The sequence below is a fragment of the Equus quagga genome, chromosome 4 (genome assembly GCF_021613505.1).
Source record: "Equus quagga isolate Etosha38 chromosome 4, UCLA_HA_Equagga_1.0, whole genome shotgun sequence".
Taxonomy (NCBI): domain Eukaryota; kingdom Metazoa; phylum Chordata; class Mammalia; order Perissodactyla; family Equidae; genus Equus; species Equus quagga.
In genome coordinates this window covers 35,733,207-35,751,589 of record NC_060270.1, presented here as the reverse complement: position 1 = coordinate 35,751,589, position 18,383 = coordinate 35,733,207, and the positions used below count along the sequence as shown (strand labels likewise).

The 18,383-nt window shown below is 45.8% G+C and overlaps 1 protein-coding gene across 3 annotated transcripts in view; it reads right to left on the bottom strand.

Moving 5' to 3' along the window:
- Window positions 1-18,383, bottom strand: part of DGKG (diacylglycerol kinase gamma) — a 189,248-nt gene that overhangs the window by 75,858 nt on the left and 95,007 nt on the right. For all 3 annotated transcript variants that reach the window (XM_046658675.1, XM_046658673.1, XM_046658674.1), the window contains 3 exons: window positions 17,251-17,340; window positions 15,016-15,176; window positions 7,503-7,567 (listed from right to left, as the gene is read on the bottom strand). In XM_046658675.1, the coding sequence (XP_046514631.1) occupies window positions 7,503-7,567; window positions 15,016-15,176; window positions 17,251-17,340 (316 nt within the window). The remainder of the gene's footprint in view (window positions 1-7,502; window positions 7,568-15,015; window positions 15,177-17,250; window positions 17,341-18,383) is intronic.

Genomic DNA, 18,383 nt, shown 5'->3' with positions numbered 1-18,383 from the left:
CTGCCTGAGCATAAAATGTGAAAACTCACTCCCCTCCCCCACCCCAACAGCCCCCTGCACTGAGGATGGCTCTAATTGGTAGAATTGATGTCCTTTATTTGGGGCTCAAATTGGTCTATCCAGTCACTTTTCCCATTCATTTATCATGCAAAATAACCTAATCCCTCCTTTATGGAAACACTTTTTAAAAATTTGAGGCCACTAATCACTTCTCCCTAAGTCTTCTCTTGGGAAACAATCCTAAACTCAGCCCTTCCTTAGAAGACGTGGTTTCACATTCCAGCACTTTCCCGATCTCTCTGTCCTGGAAAGCATCCAGACTGTCAACACCCGTTTGAGGACCTAGCCAGCTCCTACCTCACTTAGAATTTGTACTTTGATTTTCTTCTGTGAGGTTATCACGCAGACCTTAACCCTTCCGACCTTGATTATATACTACGTCTTGAGCTCTTTGATGGAAATATTTCTAGAGATCAGTCAATCAATAAAGACTGATAAACTTGAGGATTATCTGGTCTTATAAAGACTTAAAAACAGCTTGCTTTCAAGTTCCTTCTGATAGTATCACAAATTGATTCCACTCTCTGTTGACTTGAATCATACTGTTCTTGTTCTAGCCTGGCAGGGACTAGAAAAAAGTGCCTGGTAAGCTACAGTAAGGAACTGTTTGTAGGGCGTCTTGAGACACAAGCTGCTCATGTGCCCCAGCCTGAGAAGTTGTGCTGTCCATTCCAACATGGACTGGAGACCCAGGAGGAAAATGAAGGAAATGTTAAGAGTCAATGTGATTTCATGGTATTATTTAAAATATCGTGAATCTTTAGGGGAGAGAAACCTGCAAACAAATATTAATAACAGCCTCCTAAAATCTTTGACCATCCACAGCTTTAAATGATCTGTGGTGCTGTTCCTTCGTTTCTGCAAATAATCAAGGGCTGAGTGTAAACAAATAAGACAGCCAAAAAAAACCTGGTCTTTGCAGTTGCGTAATGATGAACGCCTGGTAAAAAAAAACATGAACCCATATTTCATTCATTTTCCTCTCTGCATCTCTCCCCGGGGGGGGGGGGGGGGTGGTGGGAAGGGTGGGAGATAAAACATTTTTGTGGGCTAGTACATAAACATTCAAGTAATTAAGTAAGTTGCTCTGTCAGAACTGACTTGAAAAGCCAAAGGTACCTAAACACAAAGCATAAGGTTTGCATTTCTTTTGTAAATACCTAAAGCAGTAAAATAAAAATAGAAAATGCCATAATCAACTTCATTTGGGGATTTCTCAATTCCAAATATTTGAAAAAGATATTTTGATCTATTTAGGGAAACAGGTGCAGGCAGTTTGGACCCCTGGGTACCCAGGGCAGGTCTCTCTTGCAGTACCAGGTAGGAGACGAGGAAAGGCAAAATGCAGTTCAGGGCACAGAATGGAGACTGCAACGGCAAGGACTGCAACCTGCTGTATCTGCTGCTGTGGATCTTCATGCTTTAGGAAAGTCAAACATCTGGGCTGTAACACGGGGCTACCTCACAGGGCTCCTGGGAAGAGTAACTTAGAATGGTTTCATTTTTAGATTAAAAAAAAGAAAAATCTTATGTAAATGGTGATACCATTTATGCTGTGACTGCAGAACCTACCAGAGGCATTCAAGAGAGGAGGCCCTTTCATTTCCAGAATTGTATGACTTGAGCTTTACTGGCTTCTATTTCATGTTCCACACAACATCTCTGTGTTCACCAAAAGAGGGGGAAGAGGTGTTGGGTGGGTAAGGGGAATGAGCATCAGTGAAGGAGGGGTAGTCACATCTCCAGTGTCTGACTGTTTTGGGACACCCACCTACCCACCAGTTGTGTACTCCACGGCCTCAGTTCCTCTCATTACCATGTCAGATGGGGTCTCTGACCCCCTACCTCGATCCTGCCTCTAGCCTAGACTTGGCATTTGGACTCAGAATCTCTGGCATTCAGACTCCAAACCTCTGCCTCTTGGACACCCATGGAGCCAGTGAAGGAAATTTTCTCTACAATTCCAGTCCTGTAGACTCAAACCCAATCCTGGCTGATTGATGCTATCCTCCTACCCTCTAAGAGAGGGCTTTGGACAGATTTATGTATCATAGCTGGGGTCTTCTCCAACTTTCACTTGTCCTCCAACTTTTCAGTTCAAGGGCCATGTCAAGTGAATCCACTTGCCACTCCATCAGAAAAGCCTTTCATTGTCAATGCTTTATTGTCAATTTAAGGCAATGCTTTTCTCAGGGTCGTCATTCAACGATACTCAACAAAAAATTGTTATTGAGAACCTACTGTGTGTCGTGAACTTACACATGATCTTGTTAAATACTTACAGCAACCTTGCAAGATTTTCAGGGGAGGAAGCAAAGGATTAAAGAGATTAAGTAACTTGCCCAAGGTCACACGCTACTAAGCGGCAGAGCCAAGTTTTGATGCCAACTTAGACTATACCCTGCTGCCTCATTCTATAAATATCTACTAAGCGCTTAGTTATTTGCAAGATGTATTTCCAATCTCTTAAGGACTCAGCCTACATTAGGGCTTCTGGGGAACCCCTCATCAGCTACTTTACGGGCCTGGCTCCAAGAAAGCTAACACTCCAGAGCCTGTTAATTACCCAAGGGCTTTTGGGAAAGGTGGTCAGCTTTAGGAATGAAGCACTGTTTCGGTCCCTTTGAACGGCCTAACAGGAAGCATCTTGCCTCAGCCTAAACTGCTGAGGGACATATTGAAGTGGATGACACTCAACAGGTTTAGAATAACACATTCCTCAAGTGCTCTGAGTTTCTGACCAACAAGGAAAAATTTCCATAGTTAGATTCTCTTTCTGGACACTCACTAACAGTGACATTGGAATTAGGTAGCTTTTACGTATGGATTCCATATATACAAAACCCTTCACAGAAAGTTAACCCATAAACTTCATGGAGGACTGGTTCTTGGGTATCTGGAAGACTTTAGTGGCATCCTCAGTTCATCTGCTAACACTGACTACCACCTGTTTGGGGGACTGATAATCCCTCTCCTTCCTCCCCTGGTTGGAACTTGCTTTCCTCCATTCTTTTACCTTTACTGCAAACTCCCCACTTTGTGAGTCCTGGCAAATGTTTCTTCTTTTTATTAACTCCTCTCTCCTTGCAACCCCATAGGAGTGAGATCTGTGTAGCTACATGGGGTCTCACATTTAGAAGGGCCCTGGCTTGGTTTAATGCTCTGCTGTCACAAACTGGAAATTCTTAATAATTTTTGAATAAGGGGGCCTACATTTTGCACTGGGCCATGCAAATCATACAGTTGGTCCTGCTCCTTGCTGTGGACACTGAGATAGGGAGAAGAGTCATTCCACGTAAGGTAAGAGTGGGTGGTGTACCTCTGGTCCCGCTTTAGAACTCAGCAGGCGTTCTCCTACAGAGACAATCCATAAAGGTGAATGGAGCTGATAAAAGCTCCGCCCTCCTTAGCCTCCATGTCTTCGTCTCTAAAATGGGGATGGTAGCACATACACATGCATGTTGTTGCGAGCACTGAGTGAGATCATGCATAATAAGTACCCATGAGAGTGTTTGATATACAATAGGTGTTTACTAAGTGAAATCCATGGGAGACAGCAGGTGCGGCAAACAGAGTTTGAACTCTGGAATTAGAACTAGGTTAGAATCATATCAGACTTCTTGTGGTATCATTTCGCAATATATAAAAATATTGAATCATTATGTTACACACCTGAAACCGATATAACGTTTTGTGTCAATTATATCTCAATTTTTAAAAAAAGAATCATATCAGCCCCACTGCTTAAAACAATGTATGACCTCGGTTAGGTGACTTGGCTTCTCCCAGCCACAGTTCCTTTATCTGTGAAATGGGAATGCTAATATTTACCTTGTAGGGTGGTTTTGGGATTTAAATAATCTAATGTATTTAAAGAACCTAGTTAACTACCTGGCATGTAGAGGAGCTAAAAAAATAACAGTTCTTAGTTTGGTTTCCTTATAACACTATTTCTACACTCTTAACAATTCATTTACAAGTAACATTGGGATACAACCATTAATAAGTGTCTTATACTATACAACTTTCTGTACACTATATGACCTATAAAATCCAACCTCTTTGTATGCGAAATGATTTTGTAAAAAATATTTGAGGATTATTTTTCCTTCTTTGCTAAACTATGAATTCCTTGAAGGCAGGGGCCACGTATTATTTACCCTTGATTCCTAGAACACCAACATGTTAGAATTTCAGTTGAACTAAATCTCTCTTCTGTTGTTTATGCCAACAACGAGAAGATAATTTTCATAACATTCCTAAATTAGCAATTAATAATTAGCCTATCAATGATTAGGAAGTAGAATGTACCAAAAGTTGCCCCACCTCTGCTGTCAAAGGCCTTTGTTCCCTTGCCCATTACACTTTGCTCATCTTCCTGCCTCCCTGGGTCTGGTTCCTGCTCCACTAACAAAGCCATTCTGCCAGGGAACATAACTTAGTTTTGTGCAACCTTCCCTGGCAACTACCTGTGTAGAGAGGCCACTGGGGAAGAATTTCCTGAAACCCCAGTAGTTGAGTCATAATTTGATGCCTCTTAGGATTCAAAGAGGCCTCAGAACTGTGACTTTTAACCACTTGAGGATTATGGGTCCCTTCAAAAACCTGACAGTTACAGACATTCTCCCTAGAAAAATATACTCAATATCTTACACCCAATTTCAAGATGGTCTCAGAGCTCATGCAGCCCTTATACCTCAGGTTAAGAACTCCTGTTGGAACAGCCCAGAAAACTGAATGAGCAATGCGAAAGCATCAAGTTTCCTGATAAATTCTAGCCCAGTCTAGTCACGCTCCCTTGTTCAGAACAAAACAAAACAAAACAGTTACAACTCTCTAGATTGAACCTCAGGGTCATCCCTCAGGGCCTAGTCCCAGCCGCTAACAGTAAGGGCGTCCAGCCAAGCAGGCTCTTTGGAAAACATAAGTTCAGCCGAGTAAACCAAGGCCTTGTTTGATAATATCGTTTACATTTCCAAATCCCGGGTATCAAGCTTTCTTCCTATCCCTTGTGGCCCTTCCTAAGTTTAGCTGCTGGTGTAATGGGGTAACCATGGCAACAACCACCTGCCTATTTAAGACCATCTCCAAAGCTAAATAAGGAAGCCTGGAGAAAATGGCTGCTCGCCTGCCTCTCAGTGGACAAACTGGGCACTCGGGTATTTTCAACATGAGCAAGCAGGAAGTGCAGAAGCAGCATGGATTCAAAGTTCTTAACAGGAAGTGTTCTGGGACCTGATGAAACGGGGAGTACCTCTGCGCCACTCTGTCTTCACTTAGCAGCAGGCACACGGATTTACATGCAAATCCCCATGCCTGTCATCCAGGTGACCACACTACCTTGATCTCAGCCAGGTGAAGGCTGAGGTGCACACGTAACGGCCAAGAGTAGTCTAGTTAATGGGAACTGGAAGTGGCAAGGAAAAACGGTCATTCAGATCTCAGTGTATTTGTTCATCCTTTACATTGAAATGCACAGTTACAACTTTTTCTGACAGAGGTATCTTTCTGGTTGTACTCAATCATGTGGATGACTGATGGGTGCTCTATTTATGTCATATCCTGTCTATTGATCTTTGGAACATGGAGACATTTCTCCCTCCCTCTGCTTCCTTGCTCTCTACAAACGACAGAGGTTTTGCTTCTTTCTGCGCCTAGAGACCCCACGACGGACCTCACTGAGCATCTTGCCCTTCCGTGAGTATGCTGTTTCCTCTCACTCCTTTGGGTCTTTTTGTACATTTGGTTCCTTCTCAGTAGGTTGCCCTTCTTTTTTTGTCGACCTGGAAAATACTGGTTTTCTGTGTCTTGGTTCCGGCATCTCTGTAGTTGAAGATCCTCGACATCAAGTTCAAGCCCTTGCTTTGTGTTCCCACAGATCACCTTGAGACATCACTTCACGCAAATCACTATGCAAATCTGCCTTCCAGCCTGTCTCCACCATTGGACTGTGAGCCCCCAACATATATCTACCCAAAACACCTACACAACAGCGCCTGGGATGTAGTATGTTTTCGAAAGATACATTCACTGAATGAATGAATGAATGGAACCCCCATGGATTTCACAAGCATATGGCATCTTGACAAGCATGTGTGCATGAGTATGCATAAGGGTACCTGTGTGAAAAGTCTGGAACGGATGCAAGAGCAGGATTTTTTAAAAAGTGATTTTGTGTATAGATGAGAGTGAAATTGTGAGATCGTGAGAAGATCATCAATTGATTTGTAAGTTTGTGACTACAGTAGGAGTAGGGGCTGAAAGTACACGGGTTAATAGTGTTTTGTGAGTGTGCACCGTCTGTGTGTGAGAGAAAGACGGAATATGCCTCTGACAGAATGCACGTCTTAATAAGGTTAGTTCAGCTACTATTAGATCCCACACACTATTCTTTCTGAAGCCAAAGTAGCTTCATTATGTTCAGTTTCTGATGCCTAAAAAGACTTTCTAGTTCTCAGTTAACCCCCAGGCTGGGGGGTCAGGGGCAAGGAGTAGGAATGAAAAGATGGAGCTCTTCGGAGGTGCTTTAAACGAAAGCCTGCAGATAACAGAGACCTGTGCTTTGAAGACAATCGTGTGGGCTAAATAAAGTCAAGTCCTTCAGGTTCCTAATTAATATCCACTCTCCTCCCCACCTGCCTGAGGGTGGGGTGCGGTCCAGTGATCATCTTGAAGTGGTACACAAAGAAGAAAAAGGATGGAAATCAACCAAGGAGAAGAAACAAAGAAGAAGGGAGAAAGGTAATTGAATAGTCCCAGGGTTCGCTATAAGCCAGTCAGAACTCACGTCTCACAAATTTCCTCCCGCTAGCAAGGATTGGTTTTGTTTGCAAATGATCTAGTTTTCTCACTCCTTTCACTTTTGGACCTAACATCCAGACTTCACCCAGCGGGCAGGCTGAGGCTGGGATCTGGTGGGCTCCGGATCTCGCCGCCTCTGCAGAGGCCTCCCTCTGCTGCCCTCTGCTGTCGGGGGAGGCAGAGGCGACGCCCTGGCCCTGGAGCTGCCGTCCCCTCCCCTTTGAGATGGTGAGAAACTGAGGCTGCTGCCACCCTGCCTGCCCCTCCCCAGAGAAATCTCGGGGCTGGGAGTCGGGGAGGTGTACTGTTGAGAAAGCGGCCGAGCCCTAGGAGGGGGTTCCAGTTAGCCAAGAACTGACTGTCCCCCCAACTGCCCCAAGGCGGGGGGTGCACCACGCCCTCCCTCCGCACATCCTCCTCTGGGAGGGGTCAGGAGGCCGGGCGGCGGCAGGTTTCTGACATTGTGTTCTTTTTTGGAAATGGAAGCCCTCCTTCCGGCAACGTGGCAGGAAGGCGAAGTCCCCGGGCGGCCGGGCCAAGAACACTTGGGTGAGAGCAGGTGGCGGCCTCGGACTGGCCGGCCGCGCGGGGCGGGGCGGGCGGGCAGGGCAGCGGCGGCTGCAGCCGCATCGCCCTCTTACCTGCTGTTGAATTTTTCTGGGTGTTTCTCTCTCATCATGTGGAATCTGTGTGCAATGGAAGCATCCTGAAAGGGGAAGAGACAGAAGTAGATCCCTGGTGAGTGGTCATAACCGTGCGACGTGGAAGAAAGGGAAGCACACTCTCTCACTGACATCCCCCAGACCCTGAGCGTCCACCTCACAGGGGAGAACATGGAGGCTCCCACGGAGCCTGGACGCCAGGTCCAAAGTTAGGGGCTAGTGCCACTAGTGCTTGTAGAGCCTATGCCACTTGACTCCTTGCAAAACTCACTCTCTCCAGGGCCATAGCTCAGGGTGAGTGAAGGGGACAGCCACTGCCCTTTGAGGAGAGAGGGTGTCTGGGTCTGAGCAGCGACATTGTAGAAGCCTGTGTGTGCAGCTGAACGTGAGTCTTTGGAAATGCCTCGCCATATTCACTCTTTTTGAACAAATACTTTTTATTTTGGAATATTTTAAGACTTACAAGAAGTTGCAAAAATAGTACAGAGAGTTCCTGTGTCCCTTTCAGCCAGCTTCTCCTTGTGATAACATCTTACGTAACTATAGTACATTGTCAAAACCAGAAAATTGACGTTGGTGGATGCTGTTATATATTAACTCTTAAACATCTGTGTTCAGTAGAAATCATTGGTAGCATTGGATACCATGCTTAGTAGATAATAAAAAATATATTTAAACTTCGTGCTTCTGGTTCCTGATCATTCCACTGGATACGACTCTTCCCAAGATCAATAAGAGTCTCATGACCACATTCTGTGGACACCTTGCTGTCCTCCTATTAGCACATGCCTTTGCTGCACTATTGGCCACCTGCCCCTTATAACTCACAGTCAGAATGGCTCCTGTGACACTGTGCTTCTGGGCTCTCTATCCCCTGCGAGAACTTCTTAGCCCTGAGTCCAGTCTGTAGCCTACACTCCACGTCATAAGTTCTCATAGTTGTTATTAGCATCTAGATGCATGTCTCCACAGTGTATATCTTTAGAACCAACCCTGAATTTTAGACCTAAAACTGGACTCATCTTTCCTCCTCAGACTTGGTCTTCTGCCCTTGTTAATGGTCTCATTTCCCAGCAGAAGAGAGTGGAACGTCCCTTCCCCGCTCAGGCCCCATGCCAGCACTTTAGGTGCAGGTGGTGGACGTTAGAAATAACCAGGCTAATTGGGCCAGGGTCAGGGGAGTGACAGAAACAAGGGAGCTGATTCAGATTTGTGCAGGGAAAAAAAAAATACAGAAACTCATTTACTGGAATATGCGGCTAAAAGAGAACTGAAATTTCATACCAGTGACTTTTCAGCTAGTGCATATTAATTCCTTTTCCTGATATGGAAACCCTACAAAAGAAAATTTCTGAATTTTTTCTCAACATCAGGAGGTAGAGTTCAGAGAAGAAGCTTTTTTTTTCAGCATGTGCTGTGTGTGGTAAGTAAAATATAGGCTAATGATGGAGACAGAAAGTCCAGAAGCAAGTTAGGGGGCAAAGAAGAGCTTTCGTAATATTTGCACTTGGCGGAGGAGCAAATCCAGCCAGTAGCCCACTACTGAAAAATAGAGGGCAAGTGAAGGATATAAGCTTATTCTATGGTTGTCAAACATTCCTTGCTGAAGTCATGTCTTGGGAATTTAAAATTTAGACTCTACTTATGGATTTGGCTTTCAGTTTTTAGTTTAAGACCCATTAAGGGTTGAAGGTCTTGGTTAGGCATGCCTGTGGACACACAGTGGGAGACGTGCAAAACCTCAGAGGCCTCTGTCCCCCAGGCCTACACAGCCTGCCGAGCTTCTCCAGGCAGAAGTGCTTCCTGCTCCCAGACTGTGCGCATCTCCCTCTCCCTGAGCAGGTTTCAGAGAATCCTCTGAATAAGAGTCATGCGACATCTGTCAAATGCTTCTCTAGAATTGAAGAAAACATTCCATCTACTTGTGTTCCTTTGAAGCGCTAATTTTCTTCTGTCAGGGGGAAAAAAAAGGAAAGAAAAAAAAGCAATCACATGTTGCTTGGCACAATTTGTGCTTCACTATCGCCCGCCCCCAGTGCTGCTGTGACTGGCTCCTAGGTTTTTATTCTCTGGGATATGTGCACAGGCCTCCTCCTTCTGTGTAGTTCTGATTATCCCTGGTTTTTTCAGAACTAGGTTTTGCAAAGCTTCTTTTCATAAAGACCAGCTTTTACAATATTACTAGTTAAGCATGTGGTTCCTAATTTGACAGTGTAATCCCTTGGTAAATACACAAAGGAGCAAGGGAGAGTGGAGCAGTTCCTTTGCTGTTCAGTCTTGAAAAGGCAATGCTGGTAGAGACTCTGACCATGTGTCTCTACCTGTGGATTAAAAAGAGAGTCAAGATTCACCTTGACTCACTGTTGAGCTTCTCTTTCTCAGGCACTGAGCTGAGTGTACTTAAATTCAGTGGTGATTTCATTTAAATTTTGGAAACCAGTACTACAATGGTTCAAACCCTTCCTTGGTAATAATTAAGGCAAAATGAGACTTCTGATCTGAAGGGGGAGTGGGGGTGGAGATGGGAATGGCAAACCCCTGGGAGTGATGATGGCATTTCTGACAGCCTCACTCTCCGGGGTCCTTTGCATGAGGTGTAGGAGAAGAGGAGATGATAACAGTATAGACACATGGCTACTCCTTCCTGAACTGGAACTCCAAGCACATAGTTGGAGAAAAGATTTTTGTGCCTCTTCCAAATATAAGCAGCAGTCATTTGGACTTTGAGATAAGTGGATGTCTAGGCCAGTGCTATCCAATAGGAGTCGACTGAAATTTTCTAGGGCCTACATTAAAAAAGTGAAAAGAAAGATATGAAATTAATTTTAGTAATCTATTTAAATTAACAAATATTATCACTACAACATGCAGTTAATAGAAAACCTATTCAGATATTTTAAATTCTTTCATACCACATTTTTGAAATTTGGTGTGTGTTTTACGCTGATAGCATCTCTCAGTGTAGACTAGCCCCATATCAAGTGCACAGTAGCCACATGTGGCTAATGGCTACCATATTGGACAATGCAGGTCTAAGTCACTTTGGCAACTTATGGAGATAAAAAGACAGAGAAGAGACAGTAAGACAGATTATTTGAAATTTGGATTGTTCTGAAAAATTATAGTAGATTGGGGAATTAAAAAGAGTGTAGACCCCTTGTCCAAAACACATCTCAGTGACTCCCGTTGTCTTAGTACCTCCATGGCTCTCACAGGTGACAGACAAGAACCTGAGGCTGAGGGAATCCAAAAAAGGTTGCAGGGAAAATGATGACTTGTTGATAAATTTCTTAATGGGTAGGAGGCTTATCATTGTGGAAACTTGGCTGGTGAAGTCTGATAAGTACACTCTGTAAGGTGGAAAATGGTACGTGGATTAGCGTGATGACTGTGGTTTCTCCTTGGCCCCTGGGTTCTCCTAGCATCAGAAATAGATTTCATTGAATCAAGGGATTAGCTGTTCACTCATCCTGTTAAGGCTCAGTGAAAGCAGAGCCTTTGAGGCGTTCAGAGTTACACATACCCCAGGAATTATTTTGCAGTCCCAAACTTCCTGTCACTGATACCTGGCCATCCTGACATTTCTGCAAATCCAAAAATAAAAAGCAAGGACGAGGAGGCCAGAGAAGTCAGAGGAAGTAGCGTCCTGAATGACTATGTTTAAAATCTCCTGCCAATGGATGTTATCAGTTCAGGGGAATGAGAAGGCCAACTATCTCAACTCTCCACTGGTGGGGAGCTGGCATGTATGTGGTGATGAGAATGTGGTGACAATGATGCCATAGTCACTCCCTGGATAGGCCAGGAGAGTCTGCCCTGTTTATCCCTCCATCTCTTGAATAGGTTCTCCTGGCACCAAGGGGACAAACTCGTCCGGGTAAATTCTTTACCTTCTAGGGGCACCACAGCAGCAGTCATTGTCATCACCTTTGTAAATGCAAGGCAGGAGACATTTGATATCAATAAGATATTCCAGGTCCTTCAAAAGAGGCAAAGACTTGCAAAGCTCTCTTTGCCAAAGGAGTCAACTCTAATCATCTTAAGGAAGTAAAACTGTGGGTTGGTTTACATACCTACTTCTCCTCTTACAAAGTTTGGGAAGTCAAATAGGGAGCAAGAGCTTCTGCAAATGTCAGCCCCAGATTCTGCTAGGGTTGCGTGTTGGCAACTTGTTTTCTCAAGAATTTCTCTTTCCAACTTTTAAAGAGCGAGCACACAAACCCTGCAAACATTTTATTGAGAGCAGGCTATGGGTACACCAAGGAGATAAAACACAGTCCTGGTTCCTCACTGCCTCACAATGAAACATTAAACATGCACAAGCTAAAGGTGTATAAAAAAAATCATGAGGAAGATACTGTGAAGTTCTTTATAATTTCAAAGGTGAACAGACTGGATTATTGTAAGTCAGCCCAGGGCAAAGAAATAGCTTGACCACGGAGTGTGGTGAAGAATCTGTTTGTTTGCATTTCCTTGGGGGACAATTAGCTGGTCTTCCTTCCTTCCTTCCTCCCTCCTTCCCTCTCTTCTTTCCCACTTTTTTGCAAGAATGAATTAAAACTACGATCAATCTTGGCTTGTGGGATTAGGCTTGGTTATCTAGTTGAGGGGACATTGTCTATTCCTTTTTAGTGTGTTCATCCATTTGGTCAGCTAATACTAAGCGAGTACCTTTTTTTTTTTTGCATCTGGCACTGGAGAGAGGTGTCAGGAATCATGTTGTTTTTGGCAGCCAGAGCTGGGTGTGTCAAGAAAGAGATTTGGGGCTGAAGACTCAGAAGGCAGCTGTGGCTGTAACCTGCTATCTAGAAGTTCCAGGCAGATCTTCCAGACCTGCTGCTCAGCTTTCATTTCTGGGTATTCTTCCCTCCTCTCTCTCTTTCCCCTCATGTATTTCAGTTCTAGTTTCTGCTCCTGTGAAAAACCACTTCCTTTGACCATTGTCTGCTCTAATGGATTATCTTCACTCACTGAAGACTTGGATGGGCCCATGGGCCTCAGAATTATCTCAGGGGCTTGTTACAAAGGCAAATTCCCACACTTTGCCCAGACCAACTGAATCAGAATACAAATCAGGATCTGTCATGGGGCTGGAATTTGCGTTTCTGACAAGGGGCATTGGTGAGCTATCACACACTAAATTTTGAGGCTCCTCCCCTCCAAATCCTGCTGCATTTGGCAGCATGAAGATGGAGGGTGCTATGCAGAAACTGCATGGCTTATGGTCCACAGCTCAGTGGGCTCTGGAGCTCGACTTTAGTGGCTCCTGGCTCTCCCGCTCACCAGCTTGGACTTGTCTCTGTATCTCTCTAAAGTTCCGTCTTACAAAATGCAAAAGGATAATGCCTGTACCTCCCAATAGGGAAACTGTGCCTGATGTGCAAGAGGGACTCAATAAATGTTAGCAAGTTACACTCTAGTTACTATGGGCAAAAGACATGAGTTTTTGTACAACTATGATAACGGGAAGCCCATGCTCCAGAAGCTCCCTGAACACCAGTCCTATTGATCATATCTGATTTGCAGGAGCTGAAGACTGCATGTTCCCATTGGGGGATGTGGACCTTGAGCAGGTGGTCCAAAAAGGAGAGGGGCCTCTGAGCCAAGAAGAGGAGGGAGGGGTCTGCCTAGGTCACTGGGGGTGGAGAAGCTAGAAGGGGCCTAGGGAACCAGGCTCCTCCAACTGAGGGGAGCTCAGGAGATAGACCAGATCTGAGCACAGAGATCCCTGAATTTGCTCCCCTCTGCCTGCATCCTCTCAGAACCTGATCATGGGCCAGCAAGGCCTCTCTCTTCTGTTTTAGTAGTAGAAAAAGAGCGATGGATTAGGAGTCGGAAAATGAAGGCAAATCCCTTCATCTGACTGTTTCCTCACCTATAAAATGGAGATAATACTGCCCTTCAGTGCAGCTGTAAGACTCAAGAAAATATTTGTAAATATGGTAAATTTTAAATCTTGTAAATATATGGTATTATTATTATTAATCCTTTCCTCTTCCATGGTTCTCCTTTTAGTCTTCTTATTAAAAAAACTCTTTCCTTAAACCTGTTCTTCCCTCAAGCTACCTATCATTTCTCCTTCTGGTTCGTTTTTTTTGTTCTGAGGAAGATTGGCCCTGAGCTAACATCTGTGCCAATCTTCTTCCACTTTATATGTGGGTCGCCACCACAGCATGGCTGACGAGTGGTGTAGGTCCATGCCTGGGATCTGAAGCCACAAACCTGGGTTGCCCAAGTGGAGCACGGAACTTTAACCACTATGCCATGGGGCCAGCCCCTCGTTTTTTTTTTTAAAACCACCAAAATTTTCAAAAGAAGCACAGGTGAAGATGGCTGAGGAGTGCAGGGTTCACACAGTCTTGGTCTGGAAGGACTCATATGCACATGAAACTGAGCAGCATAATTCCCCAGACGGCGAAACAGAGGAAAGAACCTGGCTTCAGAGTAAGGCACAGCATGCATGTGCTAGTTTTCCCCCTGATGAATCAAGTATCCTGAAGTCTCATCTGTAAAATGGGGATGGTGGGGACAATGATACCTGAAGGATTGCTGTGAGGACAGGAATATATAAAGTCTGGCACAGTGGAAAGCACACAGTAGATGCTCAATAAATGCTAGTGTCTTTGTTGCACCTCCCTCCCAAAGCCTAGCTCTACTTATGGAAATGATCAATCCCTTTTCTCCCCCATCTTGTCCCCAACAGTTTGGGAAGCAGGGTCTACCCCATCCTCTTTGGACAGAAGCTAAGTTCAGTCAAACAAACTGAGCTGCACTAGATGTGCTGGGGGCTGCAGGAAGAAAGAGGAGCTTGCATGGTCCTTGCAATTTGTGTGCGTGTGTGTGTATGTGTGTGTGTTTTGGGGGAGTGAGACAGGTGCATTAAACCAATCCCTTCAATCTAATGCAGAGAGTGCACTGACGGGGTGAGCACAGAGGGCTGTGGGAGCATCACGGAGGAGACAGAGCTCAGCCCAAGGGGTCAGCATCTCCCACAGGTTTACGAGCACTTAGAGTGTGGGGAATGGGGTTGAGATGAATGGAGACAACAGGAGAGAAGAAATTCTGAGAGCTAAGCCAGCTGAGCCAGCTGGGGACCACACAGTCCTCCCTGGAGGATCAGAATTCCCAACTCTGGAAGCTCACATGAGATTCTCCTCCCGACCTTGCCTCTTGGTTATTGGTGCTGCTTTTCTTTGACTGCTTCAAATTGTCCCAAGGGTAAACATGTCTTTGGAAAAATGTTCCGTCTTTTACTGAGTTAGTTAAAATTATAGGGGAAAGAATTTCCTCCATAATCCAGGAAAGGGGCTTGGTGCAATCATGGTGTCCACGCCCAGGCCAGACGCAAGGATGCTTGGACCCAAGTCAAGGCTAGGGGCAGCCAGGATGGGTAAAGAGTAGGGACCCAGAGGGGACAATGGAAGACTAGAATCCCTCCTGCACACCTGGGCATTTCTCTTCTATGCAAAAAGGCGATCCCTAGCCAACTCACCACGCCAATGGAGAAATAGTTGTTCATGATGTTGTATGGGACCTGGTCCCCGTTCTCCACCTCCTCTCTAGGGATGACTTCCAGGTGCCAGCGGTCCAGCATCACCAAGGGGCTCTGCTCGATTTCCTTCAGGATTTTCGTCAGGCTGCCCCCTTCATAACCTGTGGAGCACGGCATTGCATTTGCCCCCAGAGCAGAAAGGCTAAGTGGTTGCTGATGCATAGGTAGCTGTCAGGGCAGGGAACTCCATGGGCATCTGTAACCAGGAGACTCCCCAGTGTGTCTGTGGGCCAGAGACACTTAGGTCCCCTGAGCCATGGAGAAGAAGAAGACAATACGAAGTAATTAGAAAGAAGTTGGAGAGATTCGGAAGCCAGAGTAGCAGGGGTAGGAGTGAGTGCTGGCCACAGATGGGCAGGCCTGTGCAGCTGAAGCAAGCCCTAGAGAACTGGTGGCCTGGGTGGTTGGGAAGCTGCACGTGGGAGAACAAAGGATCTGTTGCAGGACCGTGTCATGCCGTGCTGGAGTTGGATAGTGTGCTAGGCAGAATTTTAAGATGGTCCCCACAATTCCTGACCCCCAGTGTCTACATCCTGCAAAACCTCCAGGATCTGTGAATAAGATGGGATGGTCACTGTCATGATTAGGAATATTATATGGCACAATTGACTTTAAGAAAGGGAGATTATTCTGGGTGGGTCTAACCGAATCAGGTGAGTCCTTAGAAAGGACTGAACTTTTCCTTAAGAAATAGAGTAGAAACTTGGGAGGGATTCGATGTGAGGGAGATTCTCTGTTGCAGGCTTTGAAGATGGAGGGATCCATCTGGCAAGGAATGTGGGAGACCTCCAGGATCTGAGAGTGGTCCCAGCGGACAACCATCAAGGAAACAGGGACCTCAGTCCTACCATCACAAAGAATTGAATTCAGCCAAAAACTTGAAGGAGTGTAGAAGCATATTCGTCTCCCAGAGCCCTCAGAGGGGAGCACAGCCTGTCCAGCACCCTGATTCCAGCGTGTGAGGCCCTGAGCAGAAAACCCAGTCACGCCATTCCAGGGCTTCTGACCTACGGGTCTGGGAGCTAATAAGTGGATGTTTTAAGCCTCTACATTTATGATAAGTTGTTATGCAGCAATAGGAAACTAAAATAGAAAGTGAATCTTTAAGTGATGAGAGGTTAATGACGGAGACAGTCCTTTCTTTCAAATAACACGTCCATGTTCTTGCTTACCTTTGGGACAACCTTGGAGAGTATTTTCATGTTGCCAGGCTGTGGTCAGCTCCTTAGGGGATGCCTCTCAAGATAGCAAGGGTAGCAACTATGTAGCTGAGGGTCTTGAGGCTATGTGGGAACACAGGCCTGGGGTTCCTGCATGAAATTTGTGCCTAGCTTGGCTGCCTAGATGCCCAGAGCGTGGGGCCACACTCTGCCTGTCCCTCTTGAACAGACGGCTCTTCCCTAGCCTCAGTGTGTGGCTGAGGACCCTGGCAGCTTTTCCCATGCCTATCAACTTTCTTCTAGGGCTGGCTCCCGCTTGTTCTGCCCCTGCCACCAAACATGCATCGACCTCTGAACGCTGACCGTTGCCTGTCCTAGTCTTGAATCACTCTCTGAGTTGAGCAGCCATCTGGAGTCCCACCCCAGTTCTACTGCCAGACCGATCCGTCCATTCCGCATGCTGACCTGAACTTCTCTACTCTCTAGAGCGTGCTGATGCAGTTTGCAAAGTTCCCCTTAGCTCCTGCCCATGGCCCTGTAAGCTGATTACCACTCTCTGTTCTTCCCTAGGGGACTTTCAAAATGAGGGCCCATGGCCATGGGGGCCTAGGATGATCTGGATGCCCCTGCAGCTGCTGATGTGGCTTTTTGGTCTGCATTCTGAGTCCTCATTCGGAAGAAGACCAGTAATGTGGAAAAGGGGAATTTCATGCAGAAGTCACCTAGTGGGTCCCTCCTGGGGTGAGCAGTGGCAAGGAGACAAATGAGACTTTACCCTAAAGTCGACTATGTTCTACTGAGGGAGGCAGGCTCTAAGCTGATAGTTTTTAGATGATAGTAAATATGGTGAGGGGTAAGCACAGGCCTTAGCAGGCAATGGGGGGCTGGGAAATGGTCATGGAGTAGATATTGACTCTGTGGAATGTGATTCCTAAAAGGGAAGGTCAGCCTAGCTCTGCAGAGCATCCCTATAGATTGGAGTGCTTGTCCCCAGGGTTGTGCCATTCACACTCACCTCCTCCCCAGCGGAGACAGCGGGCCAGGTCATTTCCTGTTCCAAGAGGCAGGACAGCCACTGGTGGATGCTTTGCACAGTTGGCCTTATCTACAACCCATGCGAAAGAGAGAACCATATGCCATGGGATTACAGAATGTTCGAGTTATCTAGTTATCCTCAGTCTGATGCTTGAACCACTCCAAAGCATTCTTTGTTTGAATACCTCCCATGATGGGGAACACACTACTTCCTAAAACCATCTTTTCCATCTGTAGCGTGTTAACCACTACAAAGGATTCTTTCCTATTGAGCAAAATCTGTCTCCCTGCAACTTGCACCTCTTTATCCTCATTTCACCCTAATTCTTTCCTTTGGGGTGACAGCATACACCTCAAAACATTAGTTTGCACAGTTCTGATTCTTAATGATAATCAGCACTTACTACATTTATCCCTCAGACCAACCCTGCAGGGTATTATCATTCTCCTTATCGATGAAGAATCTGAGGTTCAGAGAGGGAGAGTAATTCCAGAGCCAGGATCCAAATCCAGATCTCTACAGCTCCAAGTCCATGCTCCTCCCTTCTTTAGGGGCTAGGCAGGGGCACAGAGAGTCAAACAGTTGGGTCTGAGATAGTGGGGATGGTGGGGCATTTGGAAACCTGAACATACCTCACCTAAGGTCATTCAGGTTCAGAACAACATTGTGTCTTCTTTTTTTTTTTTCTTTTCCCCAAAGCCTCCCCAGTACATAGTTGTATATTCTAGTTGTAGGTTCTTCTAGTTGTGCTATGTGGGACGCCACCTCAGCATTGCCTGATGAGCGGTGCCATATCTGCACCCAGGATCCCTGGGCTGCCGCAGCAGAGCGTGCGAACTCACCCACTCAGCCACAGGGCCAGCCCCCAAACAACATTGTGTCTAACAAACAAAACTGCCAGGTGTTCTTTGGCACCCAGGTGCCAGTTTGCCACTTCCAACACCCCCCAGACTTGCAAATTCCTAATCTTATCTGCCATGCTGGTGGTGAAGGAGCATCAGATTGAACCATCAGAGAAAGCACAGCAGAACATGTAGGTTTTAATCTGGCTGCAGATCTACAGCAGCATCTTGGCTGAACGGGGAAGTTGAGGGAGGCAGAGACAACCAACG